A 27,928-nucleotide genomic window follows, 5' to 3' on the forward strand; every position below is an offset into this window, starting at 1 on the left:
CAACTAAGAAATTATCTCTAGAAAGTACCTCAGAAAGTATTTTAGAAAAAGCAGAACAGTAGGGGGCAAGCAGTATTTGAAGGGTTAATAAATATTTCTTGAAAGCAAAGAATATAATTTCATAAGAAAAAGAGACTGCATAAGATGTATTGATAAATGTACATGCACATATCTTGGTTATTTTGTTTTCTTTTTCAAGTATAAAGAAAGAATCCTATAAATGTGAAAGGAATGCTTACTTACCACTTTCCATTTCAAATTATTAGCATTAGCCCACTCAACAGTTCAATTAAAAGGGAAAAATTACAATTATTAGATCTGTATCCATAGAATTCTGCTAGATAAGGAATGAGAAATGTTAATGTCCAGCCAGACTACATTTCAAATTTGGTTCTTCATTAACACTATTTGAGTATATATTCCATGTTTATTCCTGCTGAAGAGCAAATCCAGCTCTACTCTAGAAAACATAGAATAAACTCAAAAGAGGGTAGGGTAGTGGGGACAGTATCTAGAACAAACATAAAGCAGTGGTCTAGCATACCTAAAAGTAACGCTATCTATGCAATAGGAAGTTTACCAAAATCCTTTGTATTCAGTAGTCATCACTGAAAATGGAAGAAATACAAATTAAATCTTGGTAAATATTTTAAATTTTGATAGTACCTAGTGTTTACTAATGCGTAAGAATAAATGAGTAGTGAGTTCAAATTATTTTGCTTAAAATTTGATTTTGCCTTCATCTGTCAACTTTTATACACTTTTTGTACTTTATTTTGTGGGAGGAAGCCAAGCATATACCATGACTCCAATGTGGAAGTCTAAGGATAACTTAGAGGTGTCAGCTCCCTCCTACCACTATGTGAGTCTCAGAGAGCCAACTCCATCCTCCACCTTGGCCAGCCTTCATCTTTCAATTTCGACTGATGCAAAGCAAAACATTCCCAATTCTAAATATTTAGTCTACATAATTATGAAGAGGTTTATATTTTTTGATTATTCAAAGCAGCACCTTTGATAATAGAATAAGTTAAAGACTATCTATAAAAAGAAAATTTAGAGTCGGGCAGTGATGGTGAATGCCTTTAATCCCAGAGGCAGAGTCAGGCGGATCTCTGTGAGTTTAAGGCCAGCCTGGTCTACAGAGTGAGATCCAGGACAGCCAGGGCTGTTACACAGAGAAATCCTCACAGAGAAATCCTGTCACCAAACCCCCCCCCCACAAAAAAAAAGTTAGCTATTTTATCCTTTGAAGATATTATCATATACTCCGATACTTAATTCAGTGTCTTCCCAATTAAAATTACCTTGAGATTGAGCAAAAGAATTATTTGACTTTGATCATTCATTCTTATTTTACTTTCTGTTATTTGTGTATTTTTGTTTTGTGCTAGGGGGATTTGTTTTTATTTTTGGCACAGGATCAGTCCAGTGTAGCATGGTACTCCATACTCCTTTCTCAGCCTCCTAAATGCTTGGACCATGCCAGGTCATCTTATTTATATATTTCCATATTGCATGTTTTTGAAAGACTTTTTTTTGTTTTTTTTTTAATGAACACTTACTTATATTTGTATTTACATAAAGTTTTTGTGTGGCTTATAGTTAATTCAGTATTCATTTTTAGAATAGCTAAAAGGACTTGACTTACAGACGTGGTGCAAACTACTTTAATTAACCAAGTATCTGATGTTTGCTTCTTGCTACACTGGAAGTTTTCTTAAAGTGATATCTAAATATAGTTCAATATTAGATTGAAGCTTAGGTGAAATGAAAAGGTAACAGACTATTAGTCAAATGTTAAACATTCAGATAATGTGTCACACTGGATAAATGTGTGCTTTTTATTTGCACTAATCTTTTAAATTTTTTTTAAAGTTTGGAATTGTTGATGCTGATGGATATTTAAGTTTGTACCAAACAAACTGGAAATGTTGTCCAGTTACTGGGAGCATGCCTAAGCCATATCTGGTAAGTTAAAAATTCCTACATATATATGAAACATGAATTTTATGTTTAAAAATCAAAGTTTATGCTTTAGCTAGTAGTATTAAAATTAATAAATAAAATGTCTAGTCTTGTCTACTCAGTCCTGTCTACAGGCTCCTGTTGCAGTATGTGGAAATTACTAAGTAAAGTTTAGAAAGTTAGCATGCACAGCACCATATCTTCAAAGACCCATGTAAAGTACTGGGACTTTTCCAACCTCATTAAGCTGCAGATGAGTCCGATACCTAATTAAGATGACGAACAGACCAAAGTCATATCAGATTGTTCTCCTGTACTTACCTCTTCATAATAAGCAAAGTAGGAAGGGCATCCTGCTTCTGACTCCGTTGTTTTCATCTCTGTCGAAGACTGTGCAGACTTCATAAAAATTTGCCTTCAGAGAAGAAAAATGTTCTATTTAGTCTGTTCTTCATTGACTGCCTTTACAGAACTAAATATAAACAATACATATTAAAAAGATTAGGATTATAGATTATGATTCTGGCAGTTCAGCTGAGGTTAAATGTTAGAGTTCAGTATTGATCTGAATAAAGTCAAGGGAGCATTGCTAGGATACCTTGAAGAGGACTTAGCCTGTTCTTTTCCTAATAGTTTTGTTAGGCTACAGTGTGAACTGTGTAAGTTTACGTTTTGGAGAGACAGCTGCTTTTCTATTTTTAATTGGTAAAATGATCATAATAAGTTTGGTTGAATATTCAGAAGTACTGTGAGCTTTCTAATTTTGTAGCAGTAACTTTTTATTATTGAACAATTATTTAAAAGTTTGGATGTTTCTGAAATATTCATAATGTCATCTTAACAAAGATATTTCATCTAGGATAATCTTAAATCCTGGTTTCTGTCTTCTTGTAAGACAGTTTTGTTGTTGGTTTGTTTTTTTTTTCTGTTAATTTTTTTTGTTCCACTAACTAGACATGGGTAACTATTTGAAGTTTAACCCCTGTATGTTTTCTTCTAAAGGTGTTGGTTGAACAAAAGTGAAAAGACGGTTTAGGAACTGTTTGTATTTTTTTACAGAAAGAGAGGGGCAGAATCACCACGGAAGTTCCTTGTGCTCTCCAACCATTTTAAAGATCAGAAAATAAAAAAAATAGAAATTATTTTTAAAAGACATTAAAGTACATGATCACATTTTAGTTATACATCTACTTGGTCATGGAAATTTTACTAGCAATAGTAACTTTTATTGTTTATAACCATTGCAGGCTTGGCAGTGTCATAACAAGACAGCCAATGATTTTGTCTTCGTTAGTTCCTCCTCTCTGATAGCTACAGCTGGTCTTTCAACTGACAATAGGTAAGAGATGTAGCTAAAACAGAAGTATTGTGTATGGATAACTAAATTGTTGTGTTGTTGTATATTTCTTTGTCTCAGTAATTATGCCTTAGGAATTTTTATCATAAGGATATCTTATTTAAAGCATTCTTAGTGGCATAAAGCTTGGGAAATTCTAGTACCACTTAAAGCAAAATCCATTCTTTATTATTTTTAATGTTCTCATATTGAGACTTTAAAAGAAAGGATTTGATTATTGGTGAAATGAACATTTCTTTGTATTTTCTAAATATTCAGAAAACTTGAAGCTGAAAAAGGTACTGTTATTTATTGGCCATATTATTTAGTTAACTTGGAAGTCTTCACCATTGCCTTACTAGGTAGGTATTATCATTTTCAAAACAAGAAAATAGGAAAGTCAGAGCAGCTTTCTAGTTTGCAAGAACATCTCTGTCTTCTTCCTCCATATACTCATGCAGAATAATGCAGGCTCACGGTCCAGACACACTGAGCTTGCTGAGCTTCTGAAACTCCTCTGTAAGCTTCACACTGCACTGGAAAGTAGCTTCATGGCTGGAGACTGGCCTTTGTTCAGTAGATTCATGAGTGTGTATGCCCACACCTCTGTACAATAACTAGCATTTTCTATGACTTGTTTGTTACTTAGTAAATAGATTAGAAAATTAGTAAATACATAAGTAATTTCTAAAGTCAGCCTTCAGTTAGTATTATTTATAAGTACATGTTAATCAAAACTTAACTTAGTTTTGTAAATTAACAGTTTTTAAATTGTGTGTGAGAATTATATATATATAATATATATAATTTTTATATATTTAAAAATGAAAACCTTTTGAGCAAAGTTTAAATGTTATGTTTAATATTTGGCTTATTATTTTATTCTATTTTTTGTGTCAGTTAAAAAGAAATCCTTTTTATCTCCCCAGAAACGTATGTCTATGGGATACTCTAGTTGCACCTGCTAATAGTTTAGTCCATGGTAAGTTTTGAAGACATTTTATCAACTGTAGAAGTCAAGAAATTTGCATCTTGAACTGGGGATGTAGCTCATTTGGAGACTGCTTGTGTAGCACACACACACTCGTAGGTGTGAACCTCGGCACCTAGAGCTAATGGGTCAGTACATCCAGGTGTCAGGTCACTACACTAAAACCAGTTGCGTTCCTCTGCACCAACAGTGAATGTCTGTCATTTGAAATTATAAGAGCTTATCGTAACATCTGAAATAATTTTACTGAGACATTTTTCAAACAAAATACACACAAGATATCTATGTAGAAAGGGACAAAAATAATTTTAAAAGTCAAAGAAGATCTAAATTAATATAGAACATGACTCAAGTTTAGAGCTTTGAAAACTTAATTTTGTTCAAAATGCCAGTTCCTCCCAACTTTATAAATTCAACACAATTTTAATGAAATACAAGCAAACTGTTTTATACATATCAATAAATGAATTCTAAAGTTTATATGAAAATAGCAAACAACCAACACAATACTGAAGAAAAACAAATTCAGAGGACTCCACTGCCTCATCAGAAATTAATGTAAAGCTGCAATAATCAAACATCGTGACAGTGGCTTTTTCAGAAGTTACATAGAGCGTTGGAAAGAACAGAGAGCCTTATTATAGGCTCCTTTATATATCGTAGACTTTAACAGAAGAATTTAGTGGAGAAAAAGAACTGTTTGTTTTTTTTTTTCAGTAAAGTGCTAAAACAGTTGAACAGTGACACAGAACAACAACCAAAAATACCTTTGACACAGACTTCACTTTTCACAGTTTCATTCAAAATGGGTTATAAAGCTTCATGTAAAGTGTAGACCTCTTGAAGAAAACAGGAGGAAAATCTTGGTGGCTTGGGGCTGGTGATTAATGTTTACACATAATACTAAAAAAAGTTTCAAGAATGAAGTGATGATGTTTCCAAGGACTTTTAAACAATCCCCTTCTCACTATTGGAATGGCAAGTAGGCATATAAAAAGATGATCAAGATAATCAGGAAAATGCACATTAGGTGTGCTGCAAAATATCATCTACACCAATATGGCCAAAATGAAAGACTCATGTAGATGAATTTCTAGTCTTATTAAATAAACAGGGAGCCAAATATAGGGGTAAAAGCCTTAGAGAAATCAGAGAAATAGGGAAAGCCACCAGCCAACCTTACCTCACCAACTCAGCAGCTTCCAAATGCCAGTTACTTCCTGTCTACTCATGCCTATATGCCTTGCTGTTCTGCCATCTGATTTACTCTCTCTGTCCACCTACATCACTTCCTCTTCCTGTCCAGCTCTGTCACTCCTGTCTGTCTGTACAGACCTCCAGGCCTCCATTGTTAACTAGTGTTGGAATTTAAGGCGTGTGCCACCACACCTGGCTCTGTTTCCAGTGTGGCCTCGAACTCACAGAGATCCAGACAGATCCCTATCTGCCAAGTGATAAGATTAAGGGTGTGTGCTACCTTCCCTGACTTCTTTGTTTTCTTAAAATGGCTTGCTTTTTCTTCTGATCTCCAGGCAAGCTCTATTTATTAAAGCACAAATAAAATATCACCACAGACTCAAAAGTGGTGGTTAGGGTAAACAGAAACTGCAACTGCTGACCAAAGCATAAAATGCTACAACCACCTTAAAAAACTTAGTTTTAGCCAGACAGTGGTTGCGCACGCCTTTAATCCCAGCACTCAGGAGGCAGAGGCAGGCAGATCTCTGTGAGTTCGAGGCCAGCCTAGTCTACAGAGCAAGATCCAGGACAGGCACCAAAGCTACACAGAGAAACACAAACCAAAAAACCCCTTAGTTTTAATAAAATTAAACATGGACCTACATGAGCCATCTGTATGTACTCTTTTCTATATATGAAAGCTACAAAAGGTCTTATATAGGAATGTTCTTAGCAGATTATAATATTTATAGATTGCTACACTTATGTAATAGATACTATTGAACTGTTTGCTGGTATTGAGTCCAGTTCTACTTGAGTTTCCTTTCCTTATGTTCTGACCACAAAACTGTAGGCAGTTTGCTGAAACAACACTATGGCTACCCATATTTCCTTCTCTCCTTATCATTCTTCATTGTCTCATGCCTGATATCTCGAATCATTTCTTATATTGCATTTGGTTTTTGAATTAGCTTAGGCTGGAAAGCAAGTCTATTTATTCCATCTTGACCACCTTATAGAAGGTGGTCTTTTATTACTAAGTGGTTTTAACTTTTTTTTTTTTTTAACCTTCAGCTTTTACCTGCCATGATAGTGGAGCCACAGTTTTAGCATATGTTCCCAAACATCAGCTGCTAATATCAGGTGGCAGAAAAGGTTTCACATGTATATTTGACCTTCGACAACGGCAACAGAGGCAGCTTTTTCAGAGCCATGATTCCCCTGTTAAAGCCATTGCTGTTGATCCAACTGAAGAGTACTTTGTTACAGGATCTGCAGAAGGCAATATAAAGGTAAACACAGTTGATGCCATCGTATTAATAATATGAAAAAATTTAGAAACTTGGGCCTTTAATCATATCTATAGTAATAATCTACTTAAATAATAGTCATAATAGTTCTGTTGTAGCCAACGATGCTAATTCCTATTTAATAAATCCTTTGATAAATGGAATTATTTTTAACTGAAATTTTACTTTTTCATTGGTTTTAAAATATGTTTAATTAATGCTTAAGAGCCAAATTTTCTATGGATCTAAATATATTTCAGATAGTAGAATTAGTCTTGACTCTCTGCTCTGTTATATATTTACTAAATTAACTTTCTAGGTAAACTGAGTAAACCCACATTGCTCCTCTCTTTTCATAAAATAATATTCAACAACTCTGATTCCATAATTCTGGTTCAAGAATGTACCTTAATAAGCCCTGTTCACAGATTATCAAACGCTATTGTGCTTAAATTTTAAAGTTGTTTAAAGCATTAAGAAGCTTATTTAAAAATGTTAAATAACGTATTGAAATGTGTATTGCAAGATTCCACCTCAAAAATACTCAGCTGTGAAGTTCTACATTAAGGAATACCTGTAGATTTTGAGGGAAGATTCTGTGGGCCCATTGCAAATGGGTAAGCCAGTTTCAGTTGGTCTTCAGGGTGTTTAATGGTCAGCAGTCGTAGATGTGAAGAATCTGGTTTTTAGAATCCATTATGTGAGTGTGAGCATGTTTAATGTTAAATAAGATGAATTTCTGTCTTAGAGCTGATAGACTGTTTTCCTCTCCCAACTCCCCCCCCCAAAAAAACCCAGAACTGCAGAACTTGGGAGTGTTACTGTGTTTGATGGAGTTTTGTCTGCACACATGCCAGTGCACCACACACTTGCTGGTTGCTGACAGAGCCATAAGAGAGTGTTGAGTCCTCTGGAACTGGAGTTACAGAGGTTGGGAACCATCGTGTGGTTGCTGGAAATCAAACCCATGTCCTCTGGAGGGGCAGCTAGTGCTCTTAACCAGTGAGTCATCTCCTCAGCCCCAAAGTACTCTTTTTTAAAAATTATATATCCCAGCAGAATTATTTTCCTCTGATTTGAAGCCACTTTTTAATTTCAGCTTGTGGCTGCTGGTAAAGGTTTTCAGGGTTTCAGAAAGAGAAAATTTAGACCTGCACCTGTTAACTTCCAGATTCTTAGCACCCCTAAAGAATTACAGACAAGACAAAGCACAGGACCGAGAAGAAGTTTCATAACACAGTAGAAGTGCACACTCAAGAAATAGTGTCACATGGCTAGGATTTTAGATAATTGATATAATGAACAAACCTTAATGGAGGAAGGGATTGTTCATGAGGTGAAGGGCTACCGGGAAATCTAGGAATGGGTCTGGATTTTGCCAGAATAGAGTTTTCTCCCCTTTTTCTGTACTTAATAGGGTTTTTTGGATGTGTTGTGACATCAAATACATGGTGGAAGCAGGCCATTTTGCCCACTGTTGATCTGAAAATCTCAATGTAGCAAAGCAGAGGGACAGTTAGCTGTCATCTGAGTTTGCCATGTTGGTCCCAGTTAACGTAGTGGTCTTGCTGTGGCACAGCAGTGTGATTGCATTACCTTCTTCTTCCCTGTGCCTGCATAGTGTACCTCAAACAGACTTTAGTTTGAAGTAGGACAAACTTTGATTTAGATCAGCTATTCTTAGATTCTACACTAGTTCTGGAGTTTAGATTTTAAAACATTTGAAAATATATACCCCAGGGCTGGAGAGATTACTCAGTGGTTAAAAGCACAGGCTGCTCTTACAGAGGATCTAGGTTTTATTCTCAGCACCCACATGTAGCTCTCAACCCCTTGTAACTTCTGGCCTCCTCAGGCATCAAGCACCCGTGTGATTTACATACGTATGTGTAGTAAGTCATCCATACACAGAAAATAAAAATAAAGTTCAAAAGGCATAATTTAACAAATTCATGTAAAAGTAGTGTGAATTGATGAGGTGTTTTTTGTTTTGTTTTGTTTTGTTTTTTGTTTTTTTGTTTTGGAGAAAAAGGTATTTCCCGTAAGTGATATCAAAAACCAGAAAGTAGATTGCTTTCTCCAAACCGGAAAACAGATATCCTGAAGGCCTTTCCACACAGGTCTTTAATGAGAGAAGACATTTGGGATTTGATTTAAAACAGAGACATGTCTGGATGAGGGTTTATAATAGAAACTTTTAGGAATTAGTATTGTAGAATTTTAGTAATTGACTTTGTCTAAGCTTTACGGGAATAGAGAGTCTCTAGATGTCAGTTAACTTTCATCCTTGCATCCTTTCTGATATCTGAGTATTCGGTATTACAAAGAAGTAATACCTCATATAGTAGCTACACAGCAAAACCTTTATTATTATAGTTACTGATGCAAGTTTCTGTACTTTGTACCCAGGCTGTCTCATCTTCAATGCATTGTTAATAATTTGTGCTCTCACTGGATGGACTTCGAGTAATAATAAAAGCAGTTGGTGAATGGCTACAGCCTAGAATCAGGAGGCTGTGATTATAGTACTCTCCATCCTTGTTGTAGAAATACCTTACCTGCACAGGAAGGCAGGGTTACATTTTCTTTTGAATTTCTAAGTCAATCACCAGCCCAAGTTTTCATTTTGTCCTTCATATCTTTCAGATTTGGAGTCTTTCTACCTTTAGTCTTCTCCATACTTTTATCAATGAACATGCTCGACAGTCTATTTTTAGAAATATTGGAACTGGAGTCATGCAAATTGAGACAGGACCAGCAAATCACATTTTCTCTTGTGGAGCTGATGGAACAATGAAAATGAGGATACTACCGGATCAGTTTAGCCCTTTAAACGAGGTGTTAAAGAATGATGTAAAATTGATGCTGTAACATTTTCACAAGAGGATGTATGATTTATTACCTGCTTTATGAACGTGGCCAACAGATGCAGTATGCAGTAATCCCCTGTACCAAGGATAAGCTAATGCTTTCTTCTTCTCATATTTATTTTATGTAGCTTTGCCCTTGATGCACTGATGCCTTAAAAGTTACAAGTCACTCAGAGTTAGATCCTATTGCCTAACATAGAATGTTAGAATGTATAAATAATGCTGTAGTCATACTATTTATAGTATATTTTAGTAAATATGTCATCATGTTTTTGTTTTCTCATTGTTATAAATCCTTCTGCGGACCCCACTGCATGAATTCCATTGACAGGAAAACCCTTTAAGACAGGTGCCGAGATAATACTCATCACTTATTGACTACATTTTCACTACGTTATCACACACACATAATTCTTTTCCTGTTAATAATGAGAAGTTTATATATAGGTAAGGTACAAAATCTCCATTAAAACTGCTATTGGGACTTCAGTGTAAAAGAGCCTAGGAGTTCATTAGAGTTTTTCGCTTCCCCTTCTGTAGCCCAGATGTGTGTATGTAAATGTATTTATGTGTATGTATATATATGTGCATATGTATATATATATATATATCTTACACATTTTACTTGATATTGTATATACACAAACAGAAACTACAAGTTTTTTCATGTGTTTAGTGCCATAACACCTCCTGCCACAAATATAAAACTCTTCTTGCAACTGTTTTTTTATGGTTTTTTAATTATCACTTTAATTTTCAAGTCATTTAAGAATTCAAAGATTACTATTTTAAAGATATTAAATAAGTCTCAGTAGGCAATAAAGATGTTATGTGGCACACAAGGCATTTATATTTATAAATTTGTTTCCAGTTTTGATTATCATTTTACTTAAATTTTGTTTTAATTTTATTTCATTTTAGACAAATTTAGTCTCAAAATTCTGAAAATGTTATAGCAGTGTTTTTAGAAACATTGTAAAAACAGTCTAATTAAATAGATAGTATTTATAAATGTACAGTGCCCTTCAGATCTACCATTGATAGGAAATAAACCTTATATTTTATTATTTTTGCCAAAATATATTATTTTATTATAAAATTTGACCAAAATATTTAAAATTTACAATGCTTCTAACTTAAATATGCTAACCCTATTTCTGTCTGTTTCATGCTATATCTTTTTCTGATTCAGAATTATAAAAAACTTGATAAATACTTGATTTTTAGCCAATGAGACTGGCAGTAGATGGGGATAAGTGTTTAAGGGACAGTTATATATGTCGTAGCTTAAATTTATTTTTAGTTAGAACTGTAACTGACCATTTTTATGTAAGGAAATATGGAAAACTATTTGGAATTAAAGAGTCAAAGCAAAGAAATGAAGGGCTGGTAAATGAATTTTGTAATATCCTCAGGATACTTTTATTATAAAAGTATATTGTTAAAGGTTTTGTAAATTGTATTTCATAATTTTAAATATAGTGAGCAAGTTACAGTGAAAACACTGTCATTATAGAGAGTTTATATGCACATAGTAACCTGTACCTGTAAATTGTGCAATAACAATATATGACTATTTTACCATAGAGAAATCTGTGACAACATTGCAAACAATATTATTCTTTGATGTAGCTAAGTTATTTTTTAGCAATCTCTTCACAAATCAAGATTCAAAAGGCTTTAAACACTTTCCATAAGAAAGGAAATTTATCGTGTTTATTAAAAACAAAAGGCTTTGGGTATGAACTATTGAGCATTCTAATTGAGGGTTTATATGAATCACCACATTATGTAAGCCCATATGTATTTACATCCAGAGTCATATTTTAAATAAACAATCATGTAGTGATTTTTTTTCGCATGCTTTTGTTGTATTTCTGCCAGTTTAGTTGATTTTAAGTATGTGACATTTTGAATTTCAGAATTTCTATATATGTGACAGTTGTAGAGAGAATTTAACTTCCTCAAATACCTTCTCATTCTTTTCTGCAGTCTTTATTACTTAGTGGATAATCATTAAAGATTGTGTCTTAGGGTTTCTGCCATGGCAACTCTTACGAAGAAAACATTTAATTGTGGTGACTCGCTTACTGTTGAGAAGTTCGATCCATTATCATCCTGGTGGGGATTCTGTCTGCAGCATGCAGGCAGACATGATGTTGGAGAGGTAGCTGCTACATGTTGATGTAGGCAACAGGAGGTAGACTGGGATTCACACTGAACTTGAGCAAAAGAGACCTCAAAGCCTATCCCCACAGTGGCACACTTCCTCCAACAAGGCCACACCTCTTAATAGTGCCACTCCCTTTGGGGGCCATTTTCTCAAAAACAACCACAGATAGAAATAAAAATAATTGAAATGTATAAAGATAAATATACATATACTTACATTTTCATTATTCATACAAATGGAATGAACACAAAATACACTTAAATGTTTTGTTTTCTGAGAATGGCTTTGTTACAGAGATTTTTTTTAAACAATTTTTATTGGTTCTTTGGGAATTTCATATCATGCACCCCAATCTCATTCATTTCCCAGTCCCTCCATGTCTGCCCTTTACCTCCATAGCATCCCCCCTAAAAGAAAATTTAAAATCTATTAAAAACAAACAAAACCCCACTTCATTCCTCCATCTTTCCCACCTCTCCAACACTTCTTCATTTGCCTTTGTGGCCTTGGGAGCTGTGGTGTGTCTTGCAGTATACCCTTTTGTCTGCTCCCCTTTACTTACAGATTTCATTGTAGTGAGCTGTTGGTCTGGTTCAAGGCCTCTGGCTTCTGGTACATCAACACTGGACCCTCATCAAAACTACTCCCAGATATCCCACCTTTGCCCTGAGTCATGGAGATCCTGGGGCCATGGTTCCGCATGACCAGTCCCTTCACACACTGCATCAGGTCATGGATGGTGTAGATGCTGGGGTGGGCCAACCCAAAACCCTGGATGTGGTTTTGGGTAGCAACTGATTTGGTCAGTCCCACAGGGGCTGTCCCCTTAGCTAGAGCCAGCTCTTATATACCCATACCATCAGGGCCATGAGAGATGGCTCTGGGGTGGTGAGGGGTAGGGCCATCTCTCCTAAGTGTGGGGCCAGCTCTCCATTAAGGGGCTGGCCTAGCTTCTGTTGGGCAGCGGCCAGTGAAGGGCAGGGCTGGCTCAGCAGGGCCCTTGGACTACAACGCTATGTTCCCTTGTAGTTTCTTGGGCCACAGAGGTCAGATCCCCACTGCAGCAGGACCATGGACCCAGACATGACCCTTGGATGCAGCTTGGGCCTGAACATCACCATGGCCCTGGTGGCAGCATGGCTCAAGGACACCAATGTGCCCTCAGGTGTCTAACTGGACCCCAGCTATCTGCAGTGCCCTCCGTGATAACAGAAGCCATGGACATCAAAGCAGACCTTGGGGCCTTCTGTAGGGCCATGGACCCAGACATGGCCTTCCGCAGCAGCTCTGGCCCAGACATCACAATGGAACCAGGTGGCATCACAGACCACTCAGATTGGCATGGCCCTCAGATACCAACATGGCCACAGGTAGCCACTCAGACCCTGGGCATCCATGTGGCCTTTGGTGGCAACCCAGGCCACAGACAACACATACCCAGTCTGCAGTAGGACCACAGACCCACACGTGGTTTTTGGCAGCAGCCTCGACCCCGAAGTCACCATGACCTCAGTTGGTAGTGTTGGCCACTCAGATCAGCATGGCCCCAGCAACACTGTGACCCTCGGATACCAGCATTGTTACAGAGACTTTTTAACACAGCCTGTCTCATGCTTTACAGGATTTCTCTTATTTTGAAACACTCATTACTTTTCCCCACTTTGGTTCTACTCTTTGCTTTTAGGTAAGATAGAAAATTTGCTGTTGTGCTTACCAGAACTTTATAAAGGCATTGGGTCTAAACTAATTAAGCATTTAACCCTCGTCTACATTTCTATTGTTAAAAATGAGTTTTAGTTGTTTTTTTTTAACAGCAAAAATGTTCAAATAGATCTCATTAACTGAAACAATATAAAGACATTTCAAGAAATGTTTTTGTACAGCTTTAAAGTGGAAATAGTATTTAACCGGATTAGAAGACAGACATATTTTATTAAACAAGAAATTTAGCCAGGTGGTGGTGGAACACGATTTTAATCCTAGCACTTGGAAGGCATAGACAGGCAGATCTCTGAGTTCGAGGTCAGCCTCATCTACAAAGTGAGTTCCAGGACAGCCACGGCTACTCAGAGAAAACCTGTCTCAAAAAAAAAAAAAAAAAAAAAAAAAGCAAAACAAAAACAACAAAAATAGAGAGAGAGAGACATTGAATGTCTTGTGACAGAGGACCACAGCCAGTTAAAAAGGCAAGCAGATTTAGAAGAAATTATTTGTGGAGAAGTATGTCAGTGTCCCTGTACATAGTATGACTTTAAGTTATTAGAGAAAGATCAAACTGAATAACCATTTCCCAGAGCAGCACATTAGAAGTTAATAAAGTATAAAATGTCCTTAGTAGTAGTTAATGGAATGTTACAAGAAAATGTGTAAAGGCATCTATCACTTTATTGTGCTTTGAAGATAATTTTGGATGTTTTAGATTGAAGGTTTGTGGTAATGGTGGTCAGATGTGACTACCAATGCCATTTTTCCAATGGTGCCTGGTCATTTAATAGCTGTCACACTTTAGTAATTATTATTTTTCAAACTAGAATTATCACTATATCATTTTGATCACATTATGAGTGTTTTGGGACTTCCTACTATACCCATAGAACACTGCAAACTTATCTATACATGTATTTCTGACTGCTCCCTGACTGTTACCTAGTCTTTCTCCTTCTCTTTAGACCTTCCTATCCTGAGATACCACATTGAAATTAAACCAGCTGACAACTCTACAGTGGCCTCTTACGTGCTGAAGTGAAAGGAAGAGTCTTTTGTCTCACCCTTTAAATCAAAAGCAAGGACATACTAAATTCAGTCAAGAAATACGTTAAAAGAACTAAGCCAGGGCTAGCGAGATGACTCGGTGAATAAAGGCACTTCCTGCTGAAACTGATAACCTACTTGAATTTGATCCCCAGAATCCACGAAGGAGAAAGATGGAACTACACATGTGCACACATGCAAGCACACACATACACATTTTGTTTCTTTTTTCTAAGGGGGTGGAGAAAGAAATAAGCCAAAAGTGAGGCTCCTTGCCAAACAGCCAAGTTGTAAATGCAAAGAAAAATTCTTGAGAGGAAGTAAAATTACAACCTTTCAGTGAACCCATGAGTGACAAAAAAAGTAAAAGAGCTTTTTTGCTGGAACGGGACAGGTTTTAGTGGTCTGGTTAGAAGATCAAAGCAGATGTAACATTTCCTTAATCCTAAATGTAATCCAGTTTAAGGCCATGACTATTCGAGTTTATGAAGGCTCAGAGAGGAGAGAAAGCTGCAGAACACGGGTTTGAAGCTAGCGGAGACTGGTTTAGGAGATTCGGTGAGAATGAGCACCTGTCTCTACAACATGAAAGCGCAAGGTGATAACAGTGCCATCATAGAAGCCGCAGCAAGTTTTCAGAAAGGCCCTGGGAAGGCCTGGGAAGACTTTGACTGTAGACAAACAACCTTGTCTTGGAGAGACATAGCAATCTGGGACTGTTAGAGCCAACAGTGGGTAAGTCAGTGAATACCAGGCCGAAAAGGATAGAAGTACTTGGACTCTTTAAGAATTATACTAAATTCTAAGTTGCTATATAAATGAAACTCAAAGTCAGGTGACCTCATATATCTGTTTACAGCAGAGTTTACTGACTAAGCCTGCTGTTGAAATTTATTGGCCATAAGAAGATTCCTTTCTAAATATTGTTCACTGCCAATGTCCTTTGTTACCTTAGAATTCTGATGAGGTGGTACTCTGGAATTACAACTATAATGAGAAAGTCAAGGGGTGATTTTAACTTTAAGTCTTAAGGGATACATTTTCTAACACTTTAGATGCCACGGATGGTGGCTCTTCTGGTGGAATTGGGCAAAGTCAAATAAAAATCAGGAGAGGATTTGAATTTCCAGATGCCATGAAGAACATTTGTGAGTCTCAGGTGGAAGTAAAGTGGAGTTTGGGGAAAATTGATTCTAAGTCCTATCTATGGTAACTGATTTTGAGTGGTTCGGGGCTTGAGTGGACGAGGTAACTATATATTTGGTGAAACAGCTAAGAAATAAAGTTAGAATTGAAACCTTATAACTGGGCACTGTGGCTCCCTCCTGTTAATCCAAGCACATGGGAGACCAAGGAAAGAATTGCTGAAAATTCAGGACAGACCTGGTCTACAGAGAGAGACTCTCATAAAATAAAGTGACTGTTGTGCTCCACCAGGTACACAGGAGCTGCTTCATATAGACGAGCAGTGACTTCTTGAGATGAAGCCTACTCCTAGTGAAGATGCTGAGAATGTCGTTGAGATGACAAGGGACTTAGATTATTACATAAACTAGTTGATAAAGCAACAGCAGGATTTCAGAAAATGGACTCCAATTTTGGAAGTCCTACTGAGGGTGAGATTCTGTCAAACACCACCTCATACTTCATAGAAGTGTTTTGTGAGAGGGTAAGATTCTGTCAAACACCACCTCATACTTCATAGAAGTGTTTTGTGAGAGGGAGAATTAACTGTGCGCCATACTTGTTCCTGTCTTAGGCACTGCCACAGCTGTCCCTCCTTCAGCCACCAGCATCAGTGCAAGACCTTTGCTCCCGCCCACCCCACCAGACAGGGTTTCTCTGTGTTGTTTTGGTGCCTGTCCTGGATCTCACTCTGTAGACCAGGCTGGCCTCGAACTCACAGAGATCGGCCTGGCTTTGCCTCCCAGAGGGATTAAAGGCGTGTGACACCACCGCCCTGCTGACCTTCGCATTTTTAACAGAACATTTCAAGGAATGGTCGTAGGTGTTTGGTTGGTTGGGTTTTGTTGTTGTTGTTGTTGTTGTTGTTTCCTTGTTTGGGGAGGTTACATTTTTATTTTTATTTTTTTAGCTTTTCATACAATAGATTTTGATCATATTCCTTTCCTTTCCCCAAATCCTCGCAGATCTTCCCCACCTCCCTACTCAACGAACTTCATATTTCTCTGATCAAAAAACAAAAGCCAGACAAAAATGAAGAAAATAAAACAAGACAAAAAGCACCAAACCATAACAATAACAAAAAAACATGGAGTCCATTTTGTGTTATACAATTCCATAATAATAATAATAATAATAATAATAATAATAATAATAGAATGTCAGTTTTAAAGAGGCAGAGAAGCCTTAAAGTGCACATGTTGGGAGATGAAGCTCTAAGACTACAGAACCTTACACTATAGTGGAAAATAAAGATTGTTTGGAGGTTCTGCTGCTAAGTGATGCAGCATGGACTTGAGCTCAAAAGGATTTCCCTCAATTCTGAATGGAATATAGAGCAAGTTGTAACTTTGACACTGAGAAACAGAAAATAAAGACTTGAGAATTGCATATAACTTGACAAGAAGATGTTAGGAAACTAGTTCTGGGAGAAGGGAAAGTGTCTGCAGGGGAGGTACTATCCCTCAAGAGGTTTAATTGTAATGGAGAAAAAAGTCAATATAAGATATAAACTGTTGAGATACCATATACGGCACATACTATTGTAAAGGTGACTGTCTTTCATTATTATCGGCTTTCAAATAGCCGTGAAGCCTTGTGAGATCGAAGAAGGGCTGTCTCAAGGGGTAGATTCAGAAAGCAGCTTTCTACAGGGCTACAGGTCAGTGCTCTTAAGAGTGGCGGCTGTGCTTGGGATAGCTCAGCTGATGGAATATGTCATTAAAAGATCTCAAGTAAAGCGAAGGGGAAGAGTGATGCAATTATTTTAATTTATAAAAATTTAATAACTAAAAATGGAAGGACAACAAAAAAAAAAGATCCAACAAAAAAGACTAGCAGCTGACAAAATACTTGTAATTTGCCTCCATGAGAAAAAAGAAATCAAAGTCAAATTCCTGAAGAAGCCACAGATTTTCTGCCAGGAAAATTATTATAATTTTTAATTATAATAGTCATTGTAATTTCATTATAATAAGTTTATTTATTATAGTTATACTATTTTATCATACTAAATTGATTGTAATACTTATTATAATACTTTATTATAACAAAATTTGTTATATTATTTTTAGTGCTATGCTTCCTATCTATAATTAATGCTGTTATGTGCAACTTAAAAATCTTCATGGCAATCAATGCCAGCAGTAGATGAATGTTCAAAATAAATCCACGTACCAAAAGATTGTTTCCCTTGTAGACATCTGATTAGGCTGAAATTATAGTTACGTTCAAAAGCTCTTTTAAGTATTGAATTTCAGTGAATCTATTCAGGCTTCATGAATAAGTGCATACTTCTAGGATAAGCTCACTTTTCCTGGCTTTTTAAAAATTGAAATTAATATTAATGTATGATATTTGCTTTGTGTCCCATGAATGTTCAGAATAAATTTACCCTGCAATGTCCAGCTTTGCTGAGTGGAAGTAATTTGAAAAGTATATCACACATTCCAACACACTAAAAAGTGAATATAAAAATATCATAGACTCTAAGGACAAGTACTACCTCCCTCAAAGACAGTTTTTTTTAAAGGAATTACCAGTTCCATTATAAATTAAATGCTGTGCTCACAGATGGACAAATGTAAAAGCCCTGCCTATATTATTGCCCATAAAGTTGCTATTGTAATTTTGTATGTAGGAGTTATACTACATGGGGAAAAACAGCTCCATACAAATTTTCTGGTTTTAAACATATAAAATTACTCTAAGTAATAAAAGCTGAAGCAGGAAATCTGAATATTCCAACTGTATTCATTAAAAAAAACAGGAATGTGGAATTACAGAATTAGACAGTAAAAAATTGTAGCAGGACTTGCATGAACTCAAAAATGAAATGGAAGGGAAAGCCAAGAGATCATCATGTCAATATAAAAGGCCCGAGGGGAATAAATAGAGTTTAAAGCAGATATTAAAGAAGATAATGATCAACACAAGCTGTAGATTCTGTTGCTAGAATAAAAATATTACCAGTATTGTACTAAAAGAGCTTAGTGTAGAATATAAGCAGATTTTATACTTTCTAAGGGGAGGTTCTTGATGTAAAGCCAGGAATTGCAAGTCCAGCAAATAGAAGCTGACTGAGCAAGATATTCCTTGATATTCTGAAATGGCTTTTGACAATATCTGGAACACACACATACAAATTGCTGGGTATGAGGTGGGTGCAAAAAGTATCAGACTTTTTGGTTTTTCGAGACAGGGTTTCTCTGTATAGTTTTGGTGCCTGTCCTGGATCTCGCTCTGTAGACCAGGCTGGCCTCGAACTCACAGAGATCCACCTGGCTCTGCCTCCCGAGTGCTGGGATTAAAGACATATGCAACAGGGAAGACCCAAAGAGGGACACATGGACCACCCTGGGAAGGGGAAATAGATGAGATCTCTATGAGTAAACTGGGGATGAGGGGTGGACAATGTAGGGTAGGGGATAGGGGATGAGAACATAGGAGAATGGGATGGTTGAACTGGAACAGGGAGGGAGGGGGAATGCAATGAAAGAGATATGATAATAGAGGGAGATATCATGAGGATAGAGAGAAACCCGGTGTTAGGGAAGTTGCCAGGAATTCCCGAGGATGACCCCAGCCTGGGATACTAGCAATAGTGGAGAGGGTGCCTGAACTGACCTGACTTTCCCCAAAGATCAGACTGGTGAATACTCTGTCATCACAGAACTTTTCTCCAATGAAAGCAGATGCAGAGATCCACAGCCAATCACTAGATAGAGCTCCAGGAGTCCAGTGAAAGAGAGAGAAGAGGGATTCTATAAGCAAGTGCATCAGGATTATGATAGGGAAACATGCAGGGACGACCAAACCAAACTAGAGGGAACTCATGACAGTTGAATCAATGGCTGTGGAGCCTACATGGGACTGGACTAGGCCCTTTGCATGGCAAGACAGTTGTGCAGCTTGATCTGCCTGGGGGGCCCCCTGGTGGTACAATCAGAATCCATCCCTGGTGCATGAACAGGCTTTGTGGAGCCTTGAGGCAGGGGGAAGGGTTTGGATTTGCCTCTACTGAATGTGCCTCCACATGGGAGGCCTTGTCATCTTGTGGGAGGAAGTGGGGTATGGGTTGGGAGGGGAGGCTGGGGGAGCTGGAGGAGGGAAGAGGGGCATCTTTGGTGTGTAAAATGAATGAAAAATTTTTCTTAATTAAAAAAAAGTATCAGACTAAGAAAGTGAGTAGAAACACTCAGAAACAAAAAATACTCTGAAATTTAAAGAACAGTTTTTAAATAGTCATTTTTTCTTTTTATTGAAAATAGGGGTTTTTTTCACGTAATATAGGCTGATTATAGTTTCCCTTCCTTCTACTCCTCCCAGTTCCTCCCTACCTCACCTACTATCCGAATTGACCTACCTTCTGTCTCCTATTAGATAACAAACAGGCTTCTAAGGGCTAATGGGATAATAACAAAATATAAGATAAAACAAATGAACATATAGAAATTGGACAAATCAAACAAACAGAAGGGAAAGAGCCCAAGAGAAGGCACAAGAAACAGAGACCCACTCAATCACACACACACTCAGGAGTCCCATGAGTACATGAAACTAGAAGCCATAATATATTCAAAGGACTTGTAGGGTAAAAAGAGAAGAAATATAAATATACTTTATATTTATTTTATAATATATAATTAAAAAATAAGCTAAAACTTAAAAAAAAAACTTAAAAAAGGGAAAGCCCTGATATAGGACAAGAAACCACCAGAGATGCTCTTGAGTTCACTTTCTCTTGTCCATCTACTGCTGGGCATGCAGCGTCCCCAGTGAGACTCCCTTGGAGAAAACTGAATTTTTATTTGCAAGCAGTTATCAATTGGAGATAGCTTCTGGGTTAGGGATGGGGCCTTGTGTCTTCTCCTTTCAGCTCTAGGACTCCAGCTGGGTCAGACCCATGCAAGTCCTGTGCATGCTGCCTCCATCTCTGGGAGTTTACATGTGTGTTGATCATGTTGATTTAGAAGGCCTTGTTTCCTTGATGTCCTCCCCTCTGGCTCTTGGCTTCTTTCTTCCTAGGGAGCTCTCTTTCTGGCCTCAGGATTTTCATCATGCCACTCGGCCCAGCTTTTTCAAATGTGGGCTTTAGGAGATGAACTCAGAACCTCATGCTCACTAAAGCTAGCATTTTAGTGACTGAGTTAGCACCCTAGCCCATTCTTGTTTATACTGTGGATAATTAGTGATCCACAATATTGAATAGTTGTTTTTAAATTGTATTCTCCCACAAGGGGGCACTGGGCCATCAACTGAGGAAACTGGGGAGCCATGGAAGAGAGGTCTTATGGGAGCAGTGTATAAAGGGTAAACAACGTAATTCTACTGCCACACCGAGAAACCTTTTTCAGAGTGGATAGAATCTTTGTGGCATTGTTATTCCTTGGTAATTAATAATGTAAAGGCTTATATTTGAACTTCAGGATAAAATAGTGGGTTGGAAGCTACTTCTGTGAAGGAAGGAAAAAATGTAGAATACTGCTCACAAAAAGTTTGTTTCAGCCGGGCGATGGTGGCGCACGCCTTTAATCCCAGCACTCGGGAGGCAGAGCCAGGCGGATCTCTGTGAGTTCGAGGCCAGCCTGGTCTCCAAAGTGAGTTCCAGGAAAGGCGCAAAGCTACACAGAGAAACCCTGTCTCGAAAAACCAAAAAAAAAAAAAAAAAAGTTTGTTTCATCCTCTGCATGGGACTGGAAAAAGCTGCCCAGTAAGCAAATCCCCACAAAAAATCCAGAGGAGATACACAGCAAACAGATTCAAACATTAGAACACAGAAGCATAGGAAAAATGAAAAGGCCAGACTATCTAACTCCATTGTGCTGAACTTACAGACATGGACGTGGGTAAAATGCCAGGTGACGATGTTAAAACTTTCCCGGGAAAAAGTATAAGTGACCAGAAAGAGCAGACAAACAAGCAGATTAATTGAATACAGACCCTAGAGAGGAAAATCAACAACAGGGGGAAAAGAATGGATGAAAGACATGAGCAACATGGAAGAGGAATTCAGCAAGGAAATGAGTTTTGTTGTTGTTTTAAGAAAAATGTTAAAAATGAAAAACTCAAGAGTCAAATAACAGTGGAGGGGATGGAGAGATGATTCAGCATAGAAGACCAAATACTATTGCAGAAAATCTGAGTTGGGGTCTCAGTACCCATGTCAGCTCACAACTTCTTGTAACTCCAAGTTCAAAGGACCCAGCATCTTTGGGCATTGCGCTCAAACATATATACACTTATAGTATTCAGGTTCTCTTGAGGAACAGAACTTATAGAATGAACATACATATGTTTGATGGATGAACATATACATGGTTTATGAAAGTGGCTTACAGGCTGAGTTCCAACAGTGTCTGTCTACCAAGGGAAGATCCAAGAACCCAGAGCTGTTCATGAGGATGGATGTCTCAGCGAGTCTTCAGTACATGCCAGCATCCTGAAGAAGTAGGCTCTAATGCCAGTGAAGGAATGAACTTGCCAGCAAGAGCAAGGGCAAACTGGCAAAGAGCAAGCCCTTCTTTCTTCCATGTCTTTATATAGGCTGCCACCACAAAGTGTGGCCCAGATTAAAATTGTACCTAACCACCTCAAAAGACTTAGATTAAAAGTGGGTCTTCCAACCCCAAGTGATTTAATTAAGAAAAAAAAAAAAACCCTCACAGGTGTATCCAGTCACTTGGTTTTAGTTAATTCCAATTGTAGTCAAGTTGACAACCAAGAATATCTATCACACTTATTTAGAGATAAAAATAAAATCTGGGGTTGGAGAGATGGCTCAGCAGTTTAGAGTACTTGCTTCCCTTACAGAGGATCTGGGTTCTATTATTTCCAGCATCCACATGGAGGCTTTAATCCCAGAACTCAGGATGCAGAGTCAGGCAGATCTCTGTGAGTTCAAGGCCAGCCTGGTCTACAGAGCGAGATCCAGGACAGGCACCACAACTACACAGAGAAACTCTGTCTTGAAAAACCAAAAAAAAAGAAAATCCATAATTCCAGTTCCATGGGGTCCAACCCCCTCTTTCATCCTCCATGGGCACCATGGGTACATACATACAGACAAAACATTCATGCACATTAAATAAATGAATCTAAGGGGTTTTTTTTCACTAAAATCTAAAAACAAAACAAAAAGAGAGCCTAGAAAGTGACACCAACAAATCAGAAGAAAGAGTACCATCAAGACAGCACAGGGCTGATGGAAGACAGTGTTCAAATATCAATAAGGAAATGTAACATCCATGAACTCCGAAATATGATCGAAAGACAAAACCTAAGAATCCATAAGATAGAGGAAGGAGCTGAGGTAACCTGTAAAAGCAGAGAGAATCAACTTAAGGAAATTATGGCAGAAATTTCTTCAAATCTAGAGAAGAAATATTCAAATGCAAGAAAGCCTATAAAACACAAAATAGACATAACTAGAGAAGAACTTTTACATTTTTGTAATCAAGATGTCAGAAATACAAAGCAAACAAACAATATTAAAAAGCTATAAGGCAGTGACGCCAGCTCACCTACTGTCTTCCTCAGGGTTTCTATTGCTTCAATGAAACACCATGACCAAAAAGCGAACCAGGGAGGAAAGGGTTTATTTGGCTTACACTTCCACATCATTGTTCATCATCAAAGGACAGGACAGGAACTCAAATAGGGCAGGAATCTGGAGGCAGGAGCAGATACAGAGGCCACAGAGGGATGCTGCTTACTGACTTGCTCCCCTTGGCTTGCTTGCTCAGCCTGATTTCTTATAGAACCCAGGACCACCAGCCCAGGGGTGGCCCCACCTGCAATCGATTGGGTCCTCCCACATCAATTACTAAGTTTGATCTTACAGAGGCATTTTCTCAATTGAGGCTCCATTCTCTTAGAAGCTTGTGTCAAGTTGACATAAAAGTAGCCAGCACAACTGCCCCACAAATACCTCACTGTTAAGCCACAACCTTTCCTTTCTTTGCCATTCCCAAGATCACACATTAATATTAATACAATATAAAACATTTTACAAACTTTAGAAGTCTCACAGTCTTTACAAACTCAAACACATTAAAATTCAGTCTCTTTAAAAATCCAAAGTCTCTCTTAAAAACTAAAATCTCTTTTAAAAATTCAGTCTCTCAACTGTGGGCTCCTGTAAAGTAAAAAACAAATACTTTCTTACTTCAAGAGGGAAAACTAGGACACAGTCACAATCAAATCAAAGCAAAACTCAACTCCAAGAGTGTAAATAAGTCAGACTCACTCACGATCTTCTGTACTCCTCCAGCTGGTTTGGGTTACTTCTCAGGCTCTGCTCTCTGTAACACATAGCTTCTAGCTGGCTCCACTCTACTGCTGCTTCAGTTCTTGGTGGTCCTCCTATGGTACTGGCATCTCCAAAATGCTGTGGTCTTCCGCTGCAACTGGACTGCACTTTCACTAATAGCCTCTTATGACTCTTTGCCTGGTACCAAGCCTCAACTTCTCTGCATGACCCCTTCAATACTGGGACTTTAATTGCCAATGAGGTTATACCTTCACCAATGGCCTCTTCTGGCCTATCATGGTGCCAAGCCCCACCTGCTCTCCATTACCCATTCATGCCTTCAAAACCAGTACCACCTGGGTGACTTTTACACTACCAAGTTCAGCTGCCAGAGTGAGGAACAACCTTGGCTGCCTCTGGAACACAGCTTATGTGAGCTCTCAGAAAACACTTCCCAGAAGATTTAACTCAACAATGCCGGTCTCTTCTTTAATCACTGCTAATTTTTCAGCTATGACTGACCAGCATCAAGTATCCCAGCAAAGCAAAAATTTCACTTTAGTTGTTCTGTTAGCTTATTAGTTACAGGTGATTCTTCAGCTGCAGCTAACCAGAACCATAGAATCTTAATTCAAAATAACAAATGACCCAATAGAGACTTTAAAATTCCCTTTGAAACTTGCCAAGCCATGCCTCCATTGTCTGCATTGCCCTCAATATTCTTATCTTCCAAGCTCCTCCAGAACATCTCACCGAGCATTGAATACTCAATGACTTTTCTTGCACAAAGTTCCAAAGTCCTTCCACTATCCTGCCCAAAACAACACCGTCAGGTCTGTCACAGCAATACCCCACTACTGGTACCATCTTGTATAAGTTAGGTTGTCTACTGCTGCGATGAAACACCATGACCAAAGAGCAAGTTAGGGAGGAAAAGATTTACTTGGCTTACATTTTCAGATAATTGTTCATCATTAAAGGAAGACAGGGCAGGAATCTGGATTCAGGGGCTGATGGAGAGGCCATAGAGGGGTGCTACTTCCTGGCTTGCTTTGCATGACTTGCTCTGTCTGATTTTGTTTTTTAATAGAACTCAGGACACCAGTCCAGGAATGGCCCCATTCAGAATGGACTGGGCCTTCCCACATTAATCACTAATTAAGAAAATGCCCTATATACTCTTGGCTGCAGCCTGATCTTACAGAGGATTTTCTCAGTTGAGGCTCTGTTCTCTTAGAAGCTTGTGTCAAGTTGACATAAAAGTAGCCAGCATACCTACAAAGGCAGAAATTATCAGAATAACTGATCTATTGTCACCAACCCTCAAATCCATGGAGGGAAGTTTATAGTAATGAATGAAAATTTTACTTTGCAACTTACATTGAAAAAGTTTTGTTTAAGTTCTCTAATAAGGCATCTCAGGCTCTTAAAAACAAAGAAACAAACAAGAACAATCCTAAAGGCATCAGATATCAAGAAATAATAAAGATAAGCAAGAAATGAATGAAATAAAGACTGAAAGAACAATGTGTAGAATAGATCAATGAGTTGGTTCTTTGAAAATGTCCTAGCAAAATTAACCAAAAGAAAGAGATGACCCAACTTAATCAGAGATGGAATAAAGGTGAGGTTACTTCAGATTCCAGTGAAATGTAGAGTCAGTAAGGAATACTTTGAAATCCACATTCAAAGACAAAAACTGAAATCTCTAGAAGAAATTGATAAATTTCTGTACAAATATGACCCATTATAATTAAGCCAAGAGGATATAAATAAGCTAAACAGATCCACAGAAATAAATAAGACTGAAACAGTAATAAAAAGTCATCCAATGCACAAACAGATGCAGATGGATTACTGTTAAATTCTAACAAGCTTCAAAGAGAAGTTAACACCAATGCTTCACAAAATGGTTCCATAAAATAGAAAGGGGGAAACTGCCAAACTTATTCTACAAAGCCAACATTACACTAATACCACAACTGGGTAAGACATAACAAAGAATGAAAACTGTAGAACAATTTCCCCAGTTGAACATAGGTGTAAAATTATTCAATAAAATTCTTGCAAATTAAATTCAAGAATGCACTAAGAAGACCATATACCATGACCAAGCTGATTTCATTCCAGGGATGCAGAGTTGATAAAGCATACTCAAATCAATAAGTATAATTCAGCACATAAATAGATTTAAAAACAGAAAAATCCTATGTCCTCAGCAAAATTCAACATCCCTTAATGATAAAATACCTGAAGAAATTAGGAAGAGAAGGGGCATACCCCATCATAATAAAGGTTATATATGCAAACCCATGGAAAACATTATTTTAAATGGGGAGAAACAGAACATTCCATCTAAAATTTAAAATGAGACAAGAGTACTCACTCTTTCTACTCTAGTTCAACATAGACTTGAGTCTTAGCTTTAGGAATAAGACAAGAAAAAAAAGTGGGAGGACAAATGGGAAAGAGAGAAGTCAAATCATTCCTATTTGTAGATAACATTATACTCCATTTAAAAAACCTGAAAGATTCCACCAGAAATCTCTTGCCTATATAAACACTTTGAGCAGAGTAGCAGGATACAAAGTCAATACACAAAACTCAGTAGCTTTTCTATATATCGATAGTGAACTTACCATGAAAGAAATCAGGGTGGGAGGAATACAATTTACAATAGTTTCAAAAAATACCTAGGATTAAACCAAAACAAGAAAGTGAAATACTTCTAAAATGAAAAGTTTAAGATGATGAAGAAAGAAATTGAAGACACGAAAAAAACAAAGATTTCCTGTGTAGGAAGATCAACAGAATTAATATTTTGAAAGTAGCTACATTACCAAAAGCAATCTACACACATAATGCAATCTCCATCAAATGTTCAATGACATTTTTCATAGAATTAGAAAAAGAAAATCCTAAAATTCATATAGTCACAAAAGACCCTGAATAACTAGAGCCATTCCTTTTTAAAAATTTATTATTTTTATGTGTTTGACTATTTTGCCTGCATGTACATCTGTGCACCATGCATGCCTGGTACTAACAGGAGCCAGAAGAGGGTGTCAGATACCCTTGGAACTGAAGTAATAGGTGGTTGTGAGTCATTATGTGGGTCTGAAACTGTAAGCGAGCCCCAATGAATTACTTTCTTTTATAAGAGTTCCTGTTTTCATGGTGTCTCTTCATATCAACAGAACACTAACTAAGACAGACATTGGTACCAGACAGTGGGGCATTGCTGTTACAGGCCTGACAATACTGTTTGTTGGTAGAATATGGACTTTGGATTAGGAAAGCAGTTGGATACTTTAAGTTAGGCTTAATGGGTCATACTAGTAGGAACATGGAAAATGATATTGCAGGAAATTTGACCTGTGGGTGTCCAGCTCAGGAAATTTCAGATGGAAAGTGGCCTAGAGATCATTCTTCCAATATTTTGGCAAAGAATGTGTCTGCTTTTTGTCTTTGTCCAAAAAAAAATCTTCCTGAGGGTAAATTGAAGAGTGTTGCATTAATGGCATTGGCAGAGGACATTTCAAGACAGCCTAGTATTGTCTGTGTCATGTAGCTATTAGGGGTCACTCTTTTGTTGGTCTATGATGAAAAAGAAGAAGCTGAGCAAGGAAAAATACAAAATATACAGTTTGAAAAGAAAAGGAGAACCAGGAGGTTTAATGTTGCAGCCAAGTCCAGTGCTCCATGAGAGAAAAAGCTTAAAAGTGTTATGCTAAATGCAATAAAGGGAATGGTGACCTCAGAGCAAGACCCAATCTAGCTATCTTCCAACTTGTAAAAAGGAATTAAAGAAAAGCTTAAGCAGTGAAGGAAAACAGTGAAAACAGAAAGCCAGATGCAAATGTATTTGAAAGAGGTGTCCATGTTCCAGCCCCAGCAAGCAGCAGAACTTGGCAACTTCAGCCACATGGTTCTGCATT

General features: G+C 37.5%; 1 protein-coding gene across 2 annotated transcripts in view; it reads left to right on the forward strand.

The window, feature by feature from the left end:
* Nucleotides 1–11,482, forward strand: part of Dmxl1 (Dmx like 1) — a 153,086-nt gene extending 141,604 nt beyond the window's left edge. For both annotated transcript variants that reach the window (XM_052742167.1, XM_052742168.1), the window contains 5 exons: nucleotides 1,879–1,971; nucleotides 3,216–3,307; nucleotides 4,234–4,286; nucleotides 6,549–6,766; nucleotides 9,410–11,482. In XM_052742167.1, coding sequence (XP_052598127.1) covers nucleotides 1,879–1,971; nucleotides 3,216–3,307; nucleotides 4,234–4,286; nucleotides 6,549–6,766; nucleotides 9,410–9,634 — 681 coding nt within the window. In that variant the 3' untranslated portion in view covers nucleotides 9,635–11,482. The remainder of the gene's footprint in view (nucleotides 1–1,878; nucleotides 1,972–3,215; nucleotides 3,308–4,233; nucleotides 4,287–6,548; nucleotides 6,767–9,409) is intronic.
* The last annotated feature ends 16,446 nt before the right edge of the window (nucleotides 11,483–27,928 follow it).

The sequence above is a fragment of the Peromyscus californicus genome, unplaced genomic scaffold (genome assembly GCF_007827085.1).
Source record: "Peromyscus californicus insignis strain IS unplaced genomic scaffold, ASM782708v3 Scaffold_17__1_contigs__length_78620276, whole genome shotgun sequence".
Taxonomy (NCBI): domain Eukaryota; kingdom Metazoa; phylum Chordata; class Mammalia; order Rodentia; family Cricetidae; genus Peromyscus; species Peromyscus californicus.